The sequence below is a fragment of the Coturnix japonica genome, chromosome 3 (assembly GCF_001577835.2).
Source record: "Coturnix japonica isolate 7356 chromosome 3, Coturnix japonica 2.1, whole genome shotgun sequence".
Lineage (NCBI taxonomy): Eukaryota > Metazoa > Chordata > Aves > Galliformes > Phasianidae > Coturnix > Coturnix japonica.
In genome coordinates, this window is record NC_029518.1 from 99,505,876 (window position 1) to 99,528,793 (window position 22,918).

A 22,918-nucleotide genomic window follows, 5' to 3' on the forward strand; every position below is an offset into this window, starting at 1 on the left:
GAAGAGAGGGCTTAGACTGGCAAGTCATTTCAAGCTGAAATTACTTGGGGAGTATTTCCCCCCAAAAGGTGAACACCCAAACAAAAGTTGGTTATACCCTCTGTTCATTCAACACACTCCACTCCACTTACACACGCTTACATCGCTGAATAATGGCTACTGTCTTCTGCAGGTCTGTGCAGTATCACAGTTTACATTTACAATCTCAGTTTCTCTTTAGCCAAACATCAAAAACACTTCATTTCCAAACTGGCATAAACCAGAGGGGACAAAGAATCTGTTTGGGGAACACTTTCCTATCCAATTAGCACTGCTGTAGCTGACTGCTTTCCTTCTCCCTTTGGAGCACAGGATGCAATCTTGCTGAGTAGAATGCATTTCAAGGCCACAAATACCACTGCAAATGTGCATTATTCACCAGTTCAATCATTTCAGAAATTAATGACTGTCCATATCAAGGTTTTAGATATCCTGATCAAGTATTACTTTTGATTTATGATGTCCAGTTTGTTACTCCAAGTATTAGAAATAAACTCTATTCAAGTAAGCTGGATGTGGCTCTCGGCAGCCTGGTCTGGTGACTGGAGATCCTGCACACGGCAGGGGGTTGAAATGAGATGAGCACTGTGGGCCTTTTCAACCCAGGCCATTCTATGATTCTATGACTCTATGATTAATTTACAGCCAAATATAAATCCATCTCTCGATGTTAAAAGTCAGCTAATCTTATGTTGGCAGTTTTCCCATTGAGTTCTAATTGAACAAGGAAGTAAGACTGAGCCTGCAATGAGTTAATGACCACAAAAACAAGAGGATCTGGAAGCCAAGGTGTAATTAGAAAGCTATGTTATCACAGAAACAAATGTCACCACTGGAATAGTATGGGTGAGGAATACAAGCTTTTTAGAAGGGGTAGGAAAAGAAGGAGGGGTGGGGGATATGCCCTCTCTGTTAAGATGTGGATAGATTGTGAAGAGCTGCCTCTGAGAAACAGCCTTGATCTGGTTGAGAGCCTGTAGGTTAAAATTAGAGTCTGGACTAAGGCATCTGGTGGTTGAGTCTACTACGGCTGATTGATCAGTGTAGCCTGTGAATGAGGCCTTTTGGTTCAGGAACAACCCGCATTGTGATCTTAAGCTCTCATTCTGATGGTGGATTTCAACCACTGAGACATCTGCTGGGAAATCAATGCAGCAGTTGCAAACAATGAAGAAGGCTGGGCTGCAGCAGGTGATACAAGCCAGCCAACATAGCTTCACCAAGGGCAGATTGTGCCTCACCAGTCTGCTGACTTTCTATGACTGACTGACAACATCAGTTGACAAAGGGCAACTGGTATTATCTACCTTGGACTCGTGCAAGGCATTTGACATGGTCCTGCATCACATTCTTATCTCTAAATTGGAGAGAGATGGATTTGAAGGCTGGACTATTAGGTGGATAAAGAATTGTTTGGATGGTCATAGCCAGAGGGCTGTTGTCAACAGCTCTATGTCCAGGTGGAGGCTGGTGACAAGCAGTGTCCCCCCAGGACTCCAACTTGGGACAGTGCTCTTCAGTGCCTTCATCAATGACAGAGTGTCTCAGTTTCAGCTTGGAAGGAATTGGGATCTAGGTTAGATGGTAGGAGGAAATTCTTTACTCATATGGCAGTGAGGCCCTTGCATTGCTGCCCAGACAGATACGGGTGCCCCCTCCTTGGAAACATTCATGACTAGTTTGGATGGGGCCCTGAGAAGCCTGACCTGGTTGGGGGCAACCAGAAAATGGCAGGGGGGTTGGAACTGAGTGTGCTTTAAGGTCCCTTTCAACGTAAGCCATCCTGTGATTCTGTGAAAATGTCTTCTTTCTAAAACTTAAATGTACAGAACACAGAAAAGTAGATTCAGGTACAACACAGAACTGCATCATCCAATGTGAGGAAGAGTTACTTACTTCTCTTTGTCTTGTCTCTGTGTTTTGAATACATTATTTGTATCTCTGCTCCATGAAAGTCTGGACCTTTCACATTAGGCTGCAGTAAGCACCACTCTAAAGACAATATATGGATAAAATATATGTCTAGACTACCTTAGACATGATAAAATACAGAATAATCTGGAGTACACTTGCTGCTTTCCATTGTGGCTTGCACTTGGAGACAAAACCTAACTGCTCTAATTATGTTAGTCATTTTGACATAGCTATTAAGGTCAAAATATATGCAAAGGGATCATTTTCGCTACTTTAATGTTAGTTCTCATTTACCATATGATTATAAAACTTTCAAAGTGCTCTTTTTGTCCAAACCAACATCCATCAAACGCTGCTAAAGGACAAACCACACAGCTCAACTGTTCTTCCAAAACTGTATCAATAGGAGCACCTACCACCAGTTCAGATTGAAGAGAAAGGACAATTATGACTAAACAGCAAAGAGAAGAAAAGTTGTCAAAAAATATTCCTGCTGGTGTCTGACAAATACATAATGACCATCCCGAGAAAGTAACACCAAAATTGTCTATATTTCTTTTTTCAACAAAAATGGAAATACCGTATCATGTAGGGGGATGAGTTTTGTAGTAGTAGTAAGTGATAAAATTGATAGTAACAGTAATGTTACTGAAAAGAAAATAGATGTTACTGAAAAAAAATAGCTGAAAAGTAAAACTAATGTGACCTTCCCAAGTTCTTTGCTCTGAGAGTGGGAAGGTGCTGGAACAGCTGCCCAGAGAGGCTGTGGATGCCCCGTCCATCCCTGGAGGTGTTCAAGGCCAGGTTGGATGGGGCCCTGGGCAGCCTGGGCTGGTATCAATGTGGAGGTTGGTGGCCCTGTCTGTGGTGGGGGGTTGGAGCTTCATGATCCTTGGGGTCCCTTCCAACTCAAACCATTTCGTGATTCTGTGATTCCCAATTCTACTAAGTTTCAACCACTCAAAACGAGGAAGATTCAGTGAAACCAAATGCAGTACATGAATCACAACTCAGTTGTAGTAGGATTTTAGCTTACATGATACTAAGGAAAAGCCAAACAACCCACATCACAAGGAGGATGTATAGTGGTAGGATTAACACAAGAGCAGAACAGTCTCTTCCGAATTCTCTTCTGAACTGTGCCAAGTATATCCAGGATAGCAGAATGAAGGCCCATACATCACAGCCTACATGGTGAGTGGTTTAAACACTTTTTAGAGATTTAATTTTAGGTGTGTACCTGCAAGTCCCCAGGTCAAATATCAGTAATCCATCACTGAAGACCACGTTATTCATGCCTTAAAGAAAGGTCCCTGTCTTGTAACCGATGGAGGAGAATGAAAGCAGGGGCTTTTCTCAATATTAGAGGCTGATATTGAACCTAGAGAATGTCTTTGCAATTACGCATGGCTCTTGCTACTTGTGAATTATCAGACAGTGCAAGAAATTAGTTTTAGTCTAAGGACTACGAAGTCCTAACTGAGATCGCTCTCCTTCAGCACCTAGGACTTAACCTGGGAATGAGGCACAGCTTAATGCATCCCTGACATTAGGCATGGTTCATTGGAAGTGAAAAAAGAAAAGGTATAGACTGGCTACAAACAGTGGAAAGGTGATTTAAATATAGCAGAGGGGTACAGTAAAGCAGCTTCCCACTCCACTTTCAGAAGCAATAAAAAGGTGATGGAAAAAAAGGAAGATTCAAAACTTTAGAGAAGAGAGACAAACAAAAGGCTGCTGCCAACCAAATCTGTAGGCTTATAGAGAGGCTGTTAGAATTCTCTCTTCTGCTTTAGGATGCAAATAGGATTTTTCATACAGAGACATGATTTATATAGTCTCTCACAAACTTAAATGAAGAGGTATTATCAGATACTTTGCACAGTTACTTAGCCATTTATCCAGATGTACTGCTGATTTAAACTCTATTTGTACACAGAACTATGTTTTACACAAAATTCAGTCCCATGTATACACTTTGGGGTCTTAATGGAATATATACTGCACAATACCCGCTATTTCTTTAGTGAGACAGCTTCATTTACTTACTTGCTTCTTCAATGGCACTGCTAAAGCGAATGATAAAAAGACATCAGCAAATTTAGTGGGAAATTTCTGGATATATAAAAATATCATTTTTCTTTATTTAAAAGACCCCCTTTAGGGGCATCTGTTGATTCTGGTCTGACAGGGCAAGTCAGTAGTCTTAAGAGAAACAGAGATAATGTACACATAAAAGGTGAATTTCCTGTTCCTATGTCCTCTACAAAACACACATATGTCCCATCCCTGGAGGTGTTCAAGGCCAGGTTGGATGGGGTCCTGGGCAGCCTGGGCTGGTATCAATGTGGAGGTCAGTGGCCCTGCCTGTGGTGGGGGGTTGGAGCTTCGTGATCCTTGGGGTCCCTTCCAACTCAAGTCATCCTGTGATTCTGTGATACTGTGATAACCTTTAGGTGGAATGGCTGAAAGCATGATATCACTGAATCTAATGACATATGCCTTTGATGAACATTCAGTACTTCTCTTAATCATTCACTAGATTAACACCCATCTTACTCAACAAACATAAGCTTCAGAAAGAGGATGATCAAAATTTTCATCATAGGCTTCACTGATTTGGGGTCTCACTTTAAGAGCTGTCATAACTCATTTTTCAGGATGCTGCAAGTGACTGTTGGCTTTACAGGCTTTAGTTAGCTGTTTAGAAAGTATGCAGGTTTAACTGGCAGCCTAAATTCCAGCCTAAGTATCATGCCTAATACCCCATAAGTCATCCATGACAACTACAGAGATAAATTTTAGCTTTCCTGGTTCCCACAGTGGAATCTTTCCATATTATAGTTTCTGTTTCTCCTCTTGTTCTTATTGTTTACTTCCTAACCTCCCAAAACAATAACAGAGTGATGGATTCAGCTGCCTAAGCTTAGGTACGTTGTGCCATTTAAGATGTTAAGATGTCTCAATTAAGGCATGCATAGCTGCCTAGTGGATATGACAAGGAACACAAAGGAGATCCTTCCAGGCTAAAGCTGCAAATCTGAAATGTTATTGCAATACATCTATCTCTAAGCAACCAAATCAAGATTGAAGCAGCCCAAACAAATACCCCAAAGAGTGCATAGATATCACAGTCTGAAGAGCTTATAGAAAAAGTCAGAATCTGAGAAGAAAAGCCAAAAACCAGCTCAAGCTCTGAGTGGAGAAACCAGTGGGAAAAAAGACTTCAGACAGAACAACAAAGGCAAACTAAGTCAACATGCTGCAGTTGTGACAACCTATGTTCAGGCATTTGCTTCTGTGTACTTCAGTGCAGTCACCTTTGAGAATCTAAGTTAAAATGCTTTCATAACTGAGTGCTCAGCTACTTCTACAAGCAGACCTCTACCTGCATGAGTATATTTTGAGCTTCAGTCCACTGTCAGCAACAAAACTGACAAGGTTCAGATATTCAATACTAGCTCTGACCAGTTCCTACTGAATATTCCCAATTATGGGAAAATTAGGGATCCTATGTTGCTTCAGAATGCTAATTCTGAAATGAATCCCTCAGGTCATGCCCACTAAAATCACCTTTTATAAGAAATCTCTAATCACTCTGACTTAACAGTTGGACTCTGAAACACAGTGGATAAAAGGAAGAGCATTAACCCAATGAACTTATTGGATTCATATCCCACACCAAGGAGAGGAATGTGGGACAGGACAGACACCAGTATGCACTGTAATTGTATTCCAGCTCTTAGAAGCACTGAACCTGCAGTTGCTCAGCATCACAAGAAGAGCACTGAGTGAAGCCACTTTTCCTCCTGGTTCAGTCATCCTGTCTAGGAGGGAATGCAGGCATACAAAGAAACTATTGTGAATGTGGTGGCAATTGGAGAAAGCAGAAGACTGTTCAAAAGAAACACTGCCACGCCACTGTCCACAATGGCAAGGTAAAATATTTTTTAAATCAACAGTGTGAGAGCCTGGCAATACAAGAAGGAAGCATCAGTCTACATTCAGCTCATGTTTGTGCCTTCTGCTCTGGAAGGATCTTATGGGAAGTTTGGAGCAGTTTTGTTTAGGACAACTGTGATTGATGGCATTGAGTATGGACAAACTGGCAGCTCTAAATGCAAACATTTTAACACCTTTCACAATACTCTGATTATTATTTTTTTAATTCAAAAAGAATTGTAAAGAGAATTCATTCCAAATATGCACCCACTGACATTAATAACCCCAACATCTAATTCCAAAAAGAATCACCTATAGTTTTGACACTACGAAAACCGTAACTTCACATACTCTTTCAGTCTTGTTTTCTTTCTGTTCCTAGCTTCTGAGATAAAGTACTACTGTTCCCTTGATATTTCAGATATTCCATATAAATTTCATGTAAACAAATATCCTTTGGATTTTGAATCATTTTCCTCAACTAAAGCCTCTCCAAAGATGGTCAATTTCTTCCTGATTTTAGGATCTGAGATCTAGTGTTCTAGATGGTTGTTTTTCTCACATGACCATTTCTCTAACTTTCATTCTTCTCTAGATTTAGATGTTTTGAGGTAAGTCAGAATATAGGTCACATAAAACAGCAGACGATAGAAAACGATCCCAATGTATGACATTAGAGACTGACTACTTACACATTTTTATCAGCTGAGAGATTTAAACAAAAGATTTGTTTTGGCTGCTCTGGACAACAGAATTGCCATTTGCACAGAGAAAAAAATGATGGCAAAACCTCATAACCCATCAGAGTTCCACTACAAACTCTGCTCTCGTGCATTTTAGTTGATGTTCAAAGTAATCTAAAGAAACCCATCTCTTCTTTCTCCAGCCCTGAATGTGTCACTTGAGAGTTCATCTTCCAATAGGAGCGGTAATGGACACACAACTAATTTTAGAATACAAAGTGCTCCACACCATACTGGAATACATATAATTTAAAATAACTGTAAACCTAAACGTTGCAAAAACAGAAAATTCAAGCACTAACAAAAAAAAAATAAAAATAAAAGCATAATTTGAAATTGAAAGAAAATAATATTTAAAAGAAAAAAAAAGAAAAATAAAACAACCTTTTTGTCCTTCCAAAAAGAGACAGAAATTACAAAGTTTTATTTCCCGGGAGAACGATGCCACTTTTATAAAGAAAATTACAGTCGCCACAAATTGCTCTCAACAATTCCAAAGCTTCTTCATTTGACCACTTGAAAATCAAAGTTCTTTAAGATTATAAATATAACTTTTTATAGCTCTGTTATTACGTACTGTGAATGGGGATAGGGGGCCAATCTTGTGGCCGTAGCGCCGAATGGCCTCTCTGATGTGGCTGGGCTGGATGGCATCGCTTTGAGCCTCCATACCACAGGCTGCAGCGCTCTGCAACAGAAAAACACATAAACTGTTACTAAATCAAAAACACACAACAGACCTACAGTGCATAAAGTATGAAAATAAACCTTTATAAGATAGACCAGTTTTTTTCTTTTTCTTTCTTTCTTTCTTTCTTTCTTTCTTTTTTTTTTTTTCCTAAGGATACACAGAGCTGCTGCCACACAGTACTTTAGACAAAAAAAAAGCTATTAACAAATCAAAGAGGACTTTTACATGAACTTCACTTAAGAGACCCAAAGAACACCATATTTGTCCTCTTAAATCTTTCACCTCGTGCTGCTGTATGTTGCAATTGAAAAGAGCAGCAAATGTTCTAAGTGAAATGAAAGGGTCATATAAGTCACACTGCAATAACCACAGAAACTATTTTTAAAACATTTCAGGCTTTCATTATGATGTCAAGGGGTGGGGGAAATATTGAACAAGTATCCCAAGTGGAAAGCAATCTGACACCAAAATCACCAAGAGGTGATACTGGACTGCTTTAGTAGCTTGTGGTAGCAATGGTGATGGGTGGATGGTTGGATTGGATGGTCTTGTAGGTAGCTTCTAACCTTGTGATTCTATGACTGCTTGCCAGACTGATAAAAATGATGGCAGCTCAGTCATAAATTCATGAAAGTAGTATTAATGAGGGACAAAATCTTACATTAGGCACTAAAACTGCATGTAAACACTTATGTGCCTCCCCCATACATTCACACAACATGTTAATGCTTTCAAACACGGAGGGCATTTTTTACAGAACATTTTCTTTCAGGAGTGCCAAGACTACTGAAGCCTGTGCACATATAAACAGAATAACTGATGATATGACGGTGGATTCTTCCCTTGTTGACTGATGTTCATAACAGGAATGTGAAACTCAAATATTTTCTGCTGGCCTGGGCCTTCGTGGGCTGAGAATAACATTCTTCACCAAGTTAACTCGTCTGTCGCAATGCCTCACTGGTATCCAGCACACACCTAATCAAGTTGGGGGGCTCGTGGGAACGTTTCATTAAAACTGTGCACCTTTTAGAACATAATTATTTTAAAAGACATTAAGTCAAACACTGGGAATTAACTGAACATAAACTCACAAAACTGGTGAAATACGAGGTATCAAAAATTCAGTCTCCAGCTAAATTCCTGTGCCTGGGAGTAAAGACAGTAACTGGCCGCAGGCACAAATATGGATATTCAAGTGCAGTATTAAAAAAGAAGAGGAAAAAGCAAGCTGAAAGTCTTCAGAAGGGTTTTATAACTCACTGAAAGTTGGACCTACTGGGAGTACCCACTGCCCCAGTGAAACAAGAGGGAGAAAATAAACCTTTTCTAAGTGTCAATATAGAATCACAGCACGGCCTGGGTTGCAAAGACTGACAGTGCTCACCCAGTTCCAACCCCCTGCTATGCGCAGGGTCGCCAACCAACAGCCGAGGCTGCCCAGAGCCACATCCAGCCTGGAAGTTACAGGTAAAATTTCATGAAAATGAGTATTGATTGCGTAGAAGAATAACACAGATGAAAAAAATCGTGTCACTGTATTTCTTGCAGCAAAATGAGTACTGCCATCAATATTCCCAACCCTTCCCCCCCATCCTAAAAAAAAAAAAAAAAGCCTTAAGGGAATAACAAAGTTCTTCCGAACCAGTTTATTTAATCAAATCTATTTCCCTTGTGGTTTTAAGGTACATAGACCTCTCTCACACCGAATATCCAGGATCTGCAACAGAAGACAGGAATTGTAATATTTACATTTCATGGACTGAACATGAGACGTCCGTATTTTATGCAAAGTAAACAAATATTTAGCTTGAATGCAACCAATTGGCATAGAAATAAAGGAGGTCAGGCAAAGTTGTTATAGGCAAAGAAGGCAGTTGCCTAAGGCTGCTGAGAGCAAGGCAATCACAACAACCTCTTTGCCTACTTTGCTTACACTTTGACCCTCCAAACCAACTCTTGTTTATGTCGGTGAAGGGGGGTTATTTTGGGTGCTGCTGCAGCTGTAGAGGAGCAGCTCCTCTTGGAAGCAACATCTACTGGCGTTACTAAGTCTTACCCTAATTCTGACAGAAATAATATTAGTCTGTATTTTTGCCCCTACTCCAATGCTGGCAGTAGCACAACTTAAAATTAACGTGAATTAATATTAAATTAATAATTATAAATGACACAATGATATCCTCAAGATTTTTTGTTGTTTTTTTGGTTTTTTGGTGGTTTTTTGTTGGTTTTTTTTTTGCCTTTTTTTTCATGCTTCGGTACCTTTTTTCTTTTCCTCTGTTTGGATTTGGAAGAGTCCTGCCCAATCCCTCCATTCCCCAGCGCTCCTGACGGTGTTTTCCCAAGATGCTGCTGCCCCGCAGGAGCTGGTGGGGTGGGTGTAGGGGGTGGTGTGTTTTCAGGAGACTCAAGGCCAGTCTTCACACCTGCAGCCTGCCCTAAGAGATGTGGCTGTGAAGACAAGATGTTCAACAGCGGTTTATAGAATCAGCTCATGAAATGGTTATGGCCTTCTTAGATCTACTATTAGAAGAGATGTAATACAGCATTGTTGGCTAACTCGAGTGATTGCCATTGCTGTTTCACAGCAATGCATGCCTTGCAGAACTGACTGTACTTGCTTCTGCTGACAAATATGGACATGAATGTTAATCTCCCAGTATGCAGCAGAGAGAGCCTTCAATAGAGAGGAAATTTCCAGCAAGGAAAAGAGAACTGACATTTAAATAAAAAGAATTTAACATTTGGAGCTATAGTTTAATGCCTCTCTTCTTACATCCCTCACTCTGTTAATGAACTCCATAGCAGAAGCCCAAGTAAATACCAGGTTTTAGTAAAATCTATGTAGAATGCAGCTACCAAATAACAATACCTATGTAGAAGGCAACTACCAAATACACATAATACTATATGTAACACAATAATAGAATATATTTATTCACATTCCCCTGCATTAATCATCATATAAATATGTGAGAAAGCAACATATACCTCAGTAGAGTTGTGATACTGTATGAAGGTGGCAGATATGGCATGACTGAATGGGTCACCGGCCTTAGGAGTCATGTCTTGTTTAACCAAAAGGGCCAAGTCCACCAACTGCAGAGGCAAAAACAGCCAATAAATACACTGATTTATGCATCATGAACCCAATAGCAACAAAAAAGAGATAGGATGAGTGGGCTGAGGTAGATTATTCTTAGTGTTTCTCAGTAGAAAACAAAATTTGTGAAGCTTTTTAGCCTAAGGAACCTCCCTTTTCCACTTCTGCAAATATACAAAGTGATTTCTCTACCCAAGAGGGCTCGGCTTGGCACTAAGGTGACATTTTGTTTTCCAGGAAATCCTGCTTTTCAGTCCAATTGTGCAATCAGCTTGAATGAACCTCAGCGTGTTGCCAAAGGTCACATAGCAAAGTGTGTGGTTTCAGTTTGGATCTGAATAAAGCTCGTGCTGGACTCCACTCCCCTCTGTTAGAAAACATTTCTAATTGTGTATTGTCAGATGGGTGACTATGGTACAGCACACATCTGCCATAGAGCAAACTGAAGGACAGGTAGGGATTAAATTAGCCCGCCTGGCCCAGTTAGTCTATCCCAATTCATGCCCAGCTGCTCCCTTACCTGTGCCACAGTCTCATATGCTAAATAGGCCAATATCTCCATTGCAACCGCATTTGGCTTTATCTCCATACTGCTACAGTCCAACCAGTCACGAAACTTGGATGCTTTCTTTGCTGCCAATTCAAACCATGGGGGAAAAAGGAAACATTAGAGGCAGGTAGGCCAAAATAACGCAAAAATACCATGAATGTAACACAGAGAGTCAAGAAAGATAACTGTCTCATACACAACATTTTGGAAACCCGTAAGCAGGAGAAAGGAGAAGAACACTGAGGAGATTTCAAAAGGATTTAACTCAGAGGACAGCAGACAGAATAAATCTGATTTGTAATGTATGGTGGTAAAGGAAGCAACAGGATTGCATTGCATCTTTGACAAATGACAGAAAAAGGCGTTAGAAGAAACCAACCCAAACCTGAGGTTTGGAGCCCAGATAAAAAGGATATAATTGAGTTAACAAAGTGAAGACAGACGACAGACAGAAGAAGAAACTGGAAGTCCTGTGCTGTACTGAGTGGGGATTAGGTGCCGACAAGCCAGCCAATGTGATTTGTGGAGGAGTATTTTTTAAATTGTGAATTGGATGTAAGGACAAACTGTAGATCTGCAAACGATCAACATTCAGACAAGAGCTCCACACTGCTAATGGATGAGATCACTCAGGAGAAAGTACAAAGGAAAATATGGAGCAAGGCAACGCGAGAGACTTGCTGAGAGGATAAAGGAGATACCCGAATGGAACTGAAAAAGCATCATGGAAATTCACATGAGAACCAAAAAAGGGATGAGCTTACTTCAGCCAGAGGAAGGCAAGTTGGTCACAGACAGAAACTAGTCATACAGAGATCTTAATATGAGCTGTTTGTGAGGACAGGACAATCACAATGCAGTGAATACCCTGTATTCACTTAAAACAGCACTTTCAAAGACTGTCTCCACTGAGGACTAAAAAGCTAAAGAGAAGGCAGGTATCAAGCAGACACAAATGTCAATAGAGATTATTTTTTAGGAGGGAATGAGATCCCACAGTGCTTGAGCCTTTGGTGGACCTCTTATTCTGCCTGCACACAGAATGATGTGGTGCTGTAGTCAGGAATATACACTGCCAGAACAGACTTCTACAAGTCCAAGATGCAGTCTCCTGTGACCTAACTTTCAACCATTTATATCACAGTAAAAGGGCTTACTACTCGAAACAATAAATTTTCATTAATAAATTCAACTTCTAGTAAAATAAAATTAGTAAAAATAACCTTTCTGTTACTTTGGAACAAATGTTCTGCTTGGCCATCAGCATGTGCTATCCAGTTGAGTTCATAATACACAACTGAATTTGGTGTGAGTCTGTTATTAAGGACTGTGATTCTCTTATTCTTTAATGACACTAAACTTCAGTGAAAAAGAAGTGTATAGATACAGTCATTTAACAACACTGTTGAAGTACCATTGAGGTTCTTTTATAAATCACAGTCCCCTGGTCAACAACATTAGATTTGTTTGTGCAAATTAAGATTTGCATTTGCTCTCTCCAGATGACTATTTGGGGGGGGTTAAAATGACTTTATCACAAACCTCTCATTGGCTGAAGTCACCCTGATCTGAAGTATCATTCATCTAACAGCTCACAGATGTGTGATTCCAAATTACAACCGAGCTCACAAAACATTCTGAGTTAGGAAAATAAATGCTTACAAAACGTGTTTTCCGACATTTGCTGACACAGAACAGTGTCACTTGTTTGTCATAAATGACTCACTCATTCTTCGAACTTAAGTGTCCTGCTAGGACAAACAAGATAAGTTCTCCCATTTAAATACATCATTGTGTTCAGTGCGTGGTGTTGGATCATGTGCTGTTTTGTCATGATTTTTAAGGGCTCCCTAACCTCTCTTTTTCTGACATTCGACCTTAAACCTTAGTCATCACTTAAATTCCTCTGTAATTATGTTTTGCTACATGATCAAGCCCATTAATTTACAGCTCATTATAGTTGTGGCCCACAACTACTTCTAGTAAGTTGGTTTTCAGTGCTAGTAAAGCCCTAATTCTGTCATCATGTTATTAGTGTTGGAATGGCGTATACTGATGAATTTGGCCAACGTTGAATAAAATCCACAGCAGGAGCTTACAGCTTAAAATAGAAAAAGGCTCTTTGGTAAGTTTTTTGTGTCACTGTGGGTGCAGAAATAAAAGCAAAACTTGCTACTCTTCTCTTATTTTAGATGCGTTCCTCGGGACCTGCAACCATGACGTGTTATTAATGTGCTGCCCATACCAGCACCACGATAGACTTCAGGCAATAGTGGCTGTTTCAGCCCATTAACTCCTTACAAGTTCTGTCTTTGCAGCAGTCCCCAGCAGCCCAGTCTATGAGTCTGGTAAACCATAACACAAAATACCCCATTAGATAGCCTGCAACTATGCAAAATTAACCATCCCCAGGAATTATGAGGACAGAGTATTTTTAAACTTATTTTTATTGCTTTATTTTTTTACTTGCATTATTGTGGGGAAAACAAAAGTGCTCTCAGAGGAGCACGAGGTTCGGCTGTTTTCTCTACGGCATGAAATAACAGTTGAACATCTGATTACAATACAGTCGTTATGATACTTACAAAAACTCAACTGCCGACTTTCACAAAATTCAGCGTACTGGACTGAATCCATCATCCGTGTTTGTCTTTCTGCTCTCTGACAAAAGAGTAGAAGCACATGATGAACCTTATTCCAGCAAGAACTGCATTCCACAACAGAAATTAAAGCAGCACAGTGCCCCTGCCACCACCATCAAGTAACCCCTCCCCAAATTAAACGTGCATTGACCAATTTCGGCTGCAGAAATACAATCACTGACTTCTCATTGGCCCCAGGAGTTAAGATTCCCAGAGGAGCGTGCACACTTTCAGTTTAAGATTCTGCCATAGGAGAAGAAAGAAAATTAGAGTTTAAGAAAAGTGGGTTAAAATGTTCACTGATGGATCTCTTCAAGAGGGGCAGAGCTGATTTTCACAGGGTAAGGATCTGATCTCTAGAAGAGATTGAACTGCTCAGATACTGGGGGCAGGAAGCAGTAGTTAAAGAGAACAATTATCCTCCTCAGATGAGGACAGTTGAATCAAATCCCTTAAACAAGAAAAGTATATTATTTGTTTTACACATTCAGGAAAGGAATGTAACCACCTTCCAAAAACAAAAGAAACCATTAAACCTGGTGAGAGCAGCACTATAGTTCAGAATGCAGAGCGGTGTCAGGAGTGGCTGATGGCACTGTTGTTAGTCCATACAGCTCAAGACCCCCTGAATGCAGAAGGTGAAGCGCAGCTGTGTTGGCATTACAAACAAAAAAACAACCAAAAAGCACACACTAATTTTGCTCTGTGTCCCTGAGCTCCTCTATGTCTGATGAACTCAAACTTGCAGAGAACATTAATCTAATTTAGCAGAAAATTAAAGGGCTGTTGATGAGAGTATATGAAGACAGATAATGCAAACAACATTTGGCCTTAAAACTTTCTTATATCAGAAAAATAAATAAATAAATAAGTTAAAAAAAAAATAAAATCAGTATTTCAGTTACTGTTTCTTTCTCTGTTCTCTGCCTGTTAGATTGCTCTTCTATGACTGCCCAATCCATTGATCAGAGTATCTCATCCACAGGCATCACATTCAGTCTAGTTGGGAACGGAACCACCTGCCATTCAGGAACACACCCTCCTTCCTTCTTACTTTTCATCTCTACCCATTCCATCATTTCTGCTGTACTTTGACTCTTTGTCAACCGGATATAAAACATTCTCTCCAAGTACTTTTCAATACTTCTATGCATTCTTCTGGCATCTTGACTGCATTTTGTGGAGCTGCTTATTCAGATAAGTAAAACTTTTCAGCCAATCTATTCCAGCAAGACATTAAGTCTAAATTTATTTTGTATTCTGTAAAAATAAAGGTCACAACAACTTCAATCCTCATCTACCATGATCAGAACAGAGATCTGCTTTGCTTCTGAATTAATTCAGTCATATTTTTCAAGACAGAAAGAACTACCAGGATCATCTAATCTGATCTTCTGCATAGTACAGGACACTTCTCACATAATATACTAAAGTTCAGTTACAGGAATTCTTACATAACTTTACTACGTAGGATCATAGAAACATAGAAGTTATTCTACATCTTCAAAGGCCATCTAATTTTAACTTAAATATTACACATATTAAGAGATTACATTCAAATAATTCAGAGTGCAACTTTTTTTATGCAATATGGTTTACATTCTGCAATCATCTGTGTCTTTGCCAGTCACAGATTCCTAGTTGGACACTTCCAGATAACGATGAAATAATATAACCATTGGTAGGTAATCAGATGGACTAAACGTCTCTAAATGTGACACAGTTTCCCTGAAGTTTTACACATCATCATGCAGGCTTTTTCTGGTAAAGAGCAGCACTCCAACAGAACTGAAGTCCTCTTTTATCAGTATAAAACCAAGTCTGCTGAGAGTCATTCCTACACAAAGAAACAGTGAAATCCTATTGCCACGCTGCCTTAAAGCAATTTCAGCCTGAAACCTGATTAAAGAAATGACATGAATTATGCCATCTCACCAGTTTATCTAAATGTATTAAATATATATGTATATATGTAGTTTTCACTCCCTTTACAGTAGTACTAGTCATTCTAAGCAGTTAAGAAGCTGAGTTATGTGGCGCACAGCAGAGTTAAAATACTTCACATGCTTTCCTTGGAACATGCTGAAGGATGCAGCAGATAGGACCTGGCACAGTACAACTATGCTTAGTCGTCCAAAAATGTGTTGCATTATCTCTCTCTTTTAGCATAAAGAATTAAAAAGAGAGAATAAAGAGAGACAGAAAAGAAGTTCAGTGTTGTCAGCTGCCATCCAGGTTGAAAAACAATCATGTTTTGATTCCATTTCAAAGCTGTCACACTTGACATATCAAGGTCTTTGTGTTGGGGAAAAGGCAAGAAGCCAAATGTTAACTTGCTTACCAACTATTCAGTGTTTGAAGGAAACGTGCTGAGTAGCTGCTAAGCTGGAACATTTGAAGATGGTGTGTGGCATGTTTGGACACCCCTGTGTTTGGCAACAACGTTAATGACAAGGATGTTGGCTCCCAAACTGCCTGTGTATTCATACTGTGGCATGACTCCTTGATTTCTGAATACCACCTCATGGTGCACCTATTGCAAAAGGAGTTAGGTGACCGCTCCAGAGTAAAAGCAGATCTCCAGCTGCAATTATAATCAGACAAATAAAACAACTTTTGAAGGGTTCAATATTGAAAGGCTGGCAAGAAGATAGATAGTTTTGCTACTGACTTCAATTCTACCAGAATTTCATCTGGAGTCCAGCATCTTCTAAAGATTTAGACAGAACAATTTATGATGATTATCACAGAATCATAAAATGATAGAATGGTCTGGGTTGCAAAGGCCCACAGTGCTCATCCAGCCCCAACCCCCTGCTGTGTGCAGGGTCACCAACCAGCAGCCCAGGCTGCCCAGAGCCACATCCAGCCTGGCCTTGAATGCCTGCAGGGATGGGGCCATACAGCCATCTTAGGCGAAAAACTGTGCCAGTGCGTACACCATCTGGGGAAAATTCCCTCTCAGATCCAACCTGAACCTCCTGTCTCATTTCACAACATTCCCCTTGTCTGTCACTGCCACCCTCATGAGATGCTCCAAAAGCACACACTGATTCGTGCTATTGGTGGTAGGTGAATGGTTGGACTAGATGATTTTAGAGGTATCTTTCAACCTTAACGATTCTACAATATGCTGAAAATACATTCTTATTCTCTGGATCTTGAAATTCTCTGTGAATTAGCACTATCTGAGGTCTTCTGCTATGTAAAGGAAAAATGTCCTTTTCCAATAACAGTTTGAATTGGCTAACAAAGAAAAAAGGCATTTCATGAGTGAGCAATTTCAAAAGATTAATCATCCTCAGAGTTTTATACAGAAAATAAAAACGTCACTTGGGGAAAGATCCATAGAACTGGTAACACTAAACTTGATTCGGCCATAAAGCACAGACATAAGGGAGGTTTTTATCATTTTTTTGCCCACCTCTTATATAACATACCATACATTCTGCAGTAAACATTAATCTGAACAAATTTGCATAGCAAATAAGGTCTTTGATGTAATACTGTTTATGAAAGCTCACAAGCGGAAACTTTCTCGAATCTTTGTTATTAAAAGATAACATGAGGTCTTTTTCAGACAGATGAAGATGATTTCTATGTTAATAGAGATGTCCTGCTGTGGATGGTAACAAATGCAGATCAAAAAACTTAAAAAAGAAAAAAACAAACAAAACAAACACGGTATTTTCTGTTTAGGGACAAAAGTAAGAATTCATTTGATGAAGGTAGGTATCTACAGCATATTAATTACTCATCTAAAGTTCTTTTAGTCAAAAAAAGATAATAAAATACTTTCAAAGACCGACTTTTCCCTAAACAGACGTTACCAATAGGTCAGATGAATCACATCTGTGCGTTTCTCAGTAGTCCATTAATTGCAGACATCAGTGATGGAGCCCTGTGGACACTGGCTTGGGTCTCCTTTACAGACGTGTCTGAAACGCCAGATGAACCTCATGACTGAAGGATAGCCTTGCCAGCACAGCAACACAAAAGCCAAGTCCAAAGAGTGACTCAGTAAATTTAGTTCCTGCTCTGCTCTCGAAACCATATAACAAAGGAGGCTTTGTACTATGGGCGTGTGTTAACTCTCTCCATCTTCCTCTAAGTATTAAAAAATGAAAGCTAACAGAGCAGATAAGTAGCAGGAAGGGAACTGGCAAGACAATCTTAGATTATGTAAAAATTGCAAGGGGAATTCTAAAGAACGCAAGCTAATGGAAGCTCGTAGACAATAACAAAATTAATGGAATAATTCCCAGTAGTCATGATCTCAGTGCTAGAGGAATAAATAACAGTGACCTCCTTATAGGAACTCACTGCTGCTCTAATATTTCCCTTTGAACATATGCAAAATCTCCACACACTGTATTTATTTGAATCAGCTCCATATACAATCCAAATTCCTTGTCTGAATTTATTACCGTGAGTCTGAAATGTGGAGTTGGAACCTGTAAACGAAACATTTCCAGTTCATGGGGTACCTTTGATTCTGCAGGAAAATATTTTTCCTTTTCTGTTACTATAAGCATCGTCATGAATTCTGTAATACTAAGCATTAAATTTACAGCTATCTTCTACCAGAGCTTTCCAAAAACGGTAAAATATTTTGGGATAAACGATGTTGCCACACTTAAAAAGTGATGTGGGATTTATGAATATATGAAAAAGACTGAACTTGCCTCACTCTTCTGATTGGGGACACTGTAACACCTTTCTGTGGTTTCCATCTGGCTGTACATCAAAACCTTTACATACCGGGTTAATATTAGGATACTTTTATGTCTTCTGGAAAGCATTCTTCCAAACACTTCTCCTAACTCTGTACTCATTCATGGATGAGGTTAAACTCAGCATCTTACAAGAAAGGCATTCAGTCATCAAACCAAGCATCACCACACTGCCCGAGAGATGCAAACAGCGAGGCACTCCCCTTCTGTATAATGAGATTTACATTTTGTTCCGAATTTACAGTCAAAATCAGTGACAGAATCTGTTTAAAAATAAAACGTTTTGTGGAGGTTCACACATGTAAGTAAAAGGAAAAGACCAAGCCAGGAAAAAAAAATAAAAAATAGAGCATTTCTTTTAATTTTATGAACACAGATGTGGATAAATGGATAACTAAAGAGCAGACAGATAAAAACATTCTTTAAAATGTGTATTCACTTAATTGGATTCTTGTAGCTATTATATTATGCACCATCTGAAAAAATCCTCAAGTATCTCTCATCCTGATAATGTTTCTCCACCATTACCAGCAGATTTGGTTTTGGCCCCAGTTTAGGAACAGGCACTTGCATCCAGAATAGGTCTTAATAGAATAGAATCACAGAAGGTCTGTGTTGCAAAGGCAATGCGTGTCATCCAGCTCCAACGCCTGCTGTGTGCAGGGTCACCAAACAGCAGCCCAGGTGCCCAGAGCCACATACACAGCCTGGCTTGTATTGCCTGAGGGGATGGGGCGATCCACACAGCTCTCCCTTGGCAACTCTGTAGGTGCGGTGGCGGTCAACACCTCTGGGGGAAAAACTTCCTCCTAAGATCCATCCAACCTAAACCTGCCCTGTCTCAGTTTAAAAGCATTTCCCCTAAGTTGCATCTGGTATAGATAGCTGGCATCTTCCCATGGAAGGAAAGCAGAAAAGTGGACATTCAGATAGAACACAGATTCTAAAATAGCTTTGCCTCCATGTGCTCAGGTATTGATTAGAAATTTTAGTTAGACTCGTTAATCAAGCAGTCATACTTCCTCAAGCCAACATTCTCCCCTTTCAGAAGGAGCTGCTTTCCAGCAAATCAACTCAAAATGCATTTTGAATGAAAGTTGGATGTGTTGAGAAGTTGGCTGAGTTCTTTCATAAATTCATGACAGCTTTGACTCTTCAGCTAGGACTCACTTTATAGAACACTGGGAGCACCAGTGGGAATGCAGAAGACTACAAGAAACTGATGTGTGGCTGTCAGTTAAGAACTTCACTCTCCAACCATACAAATGCTGCCCCAATAGAAACCATGGGATAATGAACTACAGGGCACAGCTAGCACAAGACACTGGTCTGTTTTTATTTAAGAAGAGTATTCACGACTTTCTATAAGTAAATGAGGGTGGGGGTAAGCAAACCTTAAAAAAATCAGTATATTTTATTATTGTTATTATTTATTGGGATTTCATTTGTGACACTGGGAACGGAATCGGGTCCAGTATGAATGCTTCATTAATCCAATATTAATGGCACTTGTTATTTAACTACACACAGTACTTTATGCTGCTATTCATTATTGCTTCTCAATTTTGTAAAAGAAGAGAATAGTTCACAGTCTTCTTGTGAGCATTGTTTCCACTGTATAAAGGAGAACTAGGATCAAAAAATGCCTAAAAATTTCCTAAAAACAGGGTCTGATTTTGCACAAGCTTCTCTTTTTTCCTTGACTTCTTCTTTACCCTTTCTAATGTAAGAAATAAAAAGGAAGACGTTAAAGTTCCAGGATTTGATAAGACGATTTAGCATTTGGAATCAAGTTAATCTGAACCACCAGACAATTTAGAGCCATCTATTTAGTTAGGCCCTTACACCAGACCTAACGATAAATGAACCACAAAATCATTATGCGTTTACATAAAACCAAAGAAACATATGCTGCCATTAATTCAAAACAATCACCATCATCCAAAGTCACCCCAGGAGTTCTCTTAAAATGAACATCCCTATTGCCTCCTGCTCCTCCTCCATCCCATCTCAAAACATATGCTTTTAAACTGAATAAAACTTTCACAGTAACACATAAACCAATGCCTTACAGTTTAGTTTGCACAAGACGATGTGGACCGAAATGTTCTGACCAAGCTTCTACTGGTAATGAATTCTAAACATTCTGATTTGTTAATGACATTTGCCAGATTTCCTTGGGTTGGTGAAGAGTGGAGGAATATCTTGAGACTCTTTAAACTTATTGATTTGTGAAAGGATTTGCAAATATATCACAACAGCTTTTAGTATCCAACCCGTAGGAGTTCTGCACCAGAATCTGCACAATCTTTTAAAAGCAATCTTCCAATGGATCATATTTTAAATAGTCTCAGCCATTTTGGTGCAAACCAAGCTGGCTAACATCTTGTTTTGTGGAGCTTTCGTGAGTCAATTCTCTTTAACAGAATGAAAAGGTTCTACATGTCCTGGTCTCCTATTAGTAACACTGCTTATTCAATGTACTACCATGGACTCTTCGTGTGTGTACAGGAATGACAACACCTATGGCAGAATTTTTGTCTTTAATCTTGAGATTAGGGAATGGGAGCAAAGAGCATCTACTGTGTGTGGATTCATTACCATAAGCTTTACTGACCGTTTATCCCGTTTCCTAAGGAAAACAAAAAACTCCCACCACGTTCCTATTAAAAAGCAATCAGATTTGGTATGCTGGTGACACTTTAAAGCGTACATTATGTGGGAAAACAAAATAAACATTTAACCTGGCAAATGAAAGTGAATTTGGGTTTTGACATACTTGGCAGGAAGGAAGAATTATATTCACGTCAAGCATGCAGAAAAGCTAATATAATATTTAAATATTTGCTTAACTAATATAGAATTTAAGACAACACGTTAGAAGAAACATTTTTTTTGTGAAACATTTAAAAGCTTTTTAGTATAGGACACTCTCCAGAAGTAATACGTTCTGCTCAAATGTCAGACATGTGTAGCCTTTGTTGCGCATTCCATTCACTTGTCAAGTGGGAAACTCTTCGTATTCTCCTGACAAGTCACTATTTATATTTTTGAGATAAAAGCAGTTATTGTACCAATGGTTTAAGCTGATAATGAATCTAAGCAGCCTTCCAGAGAAGCAGCCCTTGAGAATCAGAATCTTACAAATATTGATATAATGAGCTAATGTTAACACTATTCCAGCTAAACCCTACAGCATTCTGCTTCCATTCAGTATTTTACACGTGCGTTTTACCAAAACATAGAATCACAGAATGGTTGGGCTGGAAGGGACCTCAAGGATCACAAACCTCCAATCTCCCCACTGCATATAGTGCCACCAACCTCCACACTGAATACCAGCCCAGGCTGCCCAGGGCCCCATCCAACCTGGCCTTGGGCACCTCCAGGGATGGACGGGGCATCCACAGCCTCTCTGGGCAGCTGTTCCAGCACCTCACCACTCTCACAGTAAAGAACTTCCCCCATCATCCAACCTAATCCTTCCCTCATCAGATAGAGGGATGCTGGGCACTAGCTGCAGCTTCAGGAGTATTTAGATGCACTATCTAAACATGTGCCTAATTGACGTTCCTTTAGATTTGTAACTCTAAATTTCTATTAGTAGCAGATATCCACAAAACCCAAAACTACCCACATGCTGGAATCAGAACTGATGATGGAGTTGGGTGTATGAGAGTCAGAACAACTAAGAGCATTTTAGAATGTTTCTTTCAAGAAAATATTTGTTTCATTTTTTTCTCATTTGGAAAGAGATGAATGATTAGAAAATTCTAATTCTAAATTGCTTACATAACGATACCATAGTGATTAAACCCAACATTAATCTTTATTGTAACCGTATGCTTTAGATAAGTGTTATTTTAAAGCCACCTGAAAGGAATTCATTCAAGCTTAATCTGATTTGTAAATTTAATTACAAATCATTAACCCAACTGCTAAGATCTTCAGTTCTTGTAAATCAGCACAGCTCCTCTGAGTCCCGTCATAAGACAGAAGCCACTGTTTATTTCACATCAGTAATTAAAAGTGATATAGAGTGCTCAGGCCATAAAACATAAACAAAAAGGCCGACTTTAGGGAATTTGACCTTCAATCTTCCTAATTTGCAGTGCCCACTATGCAAATGGTTGCAGTGCATTAATAACACCTCTGCACATAGTATTCATTCATCCACCCGGGCTGTTGGAGACATAAAGATAACAAGAGACTGTTCTCTGCACACATTGTTAAAATGGGTTGCAATCAAGCTAGTCCTTCCCAAAAGCATCAGCGCAGGCTGGTTCTATGTGCCAACTCCTCAGCTATTAACAATGGAGAAAAAGCAGAGAACATTTTTAAGTATAGAAATCTATCTTTTTTCTTCTACTTTTATTCTGCAGTTATCCAAAGGATTTTAAAATGTAAAAAGGCTTGAAATCTAGAGCTGAGCAAGAGATACCCAGGATCCCAGTACTGAGATCACCTCCAGAAAAGAATGGAAGGGATCAAATTCCTCTTCAAAATCAGTTATAAAGAGTTTGAACGTTTGCCACTGTCCGCAGTGGTATTTGTATTA

General features: G+C 39.4%; 1 protein-coding gene across 4 annotated transcripts in view; it reads right to left on the bottom strand.

Annotated features, from left to right (window-relative positions):
• The window catches only part of SUPT3H (SPT3 homolog, SAGA and STAGA complex component), a 235,133-nt gene that overhangs the window by 41,980 nt on the left and 170,235 nt on the right, over positions 1-22,918 (bottom strand). For all 4 annotated transcript variants that reach the window (XM_015859909.2, XM_032443555.1, XM_032443554.1 and 1 more), the window contains 5 exons: positions 13,571-13,646; positions 10,956-11,068; positions 10,324-10,431; positions 9,595-9,783; positions 7,216-7,326 (listed from right to left, as the gene is read on the bottom strand). In XM_015859909.2, coding sequence (XP_015715395.1) covers positions 7,216-7,326; positions 9,595-9,783; positions 10,324-10,431; positions 10,956-11,068; positions 13,571-13,646 — 597 coding nt within the window. The remainder of the gene's footprint in view (positions 1-7,215; positions 7,327-9,594; positions 9,784-10,323; positions 10,432-10,955; positions 11,069-13,570; positions 13,647-22,918) is intronic.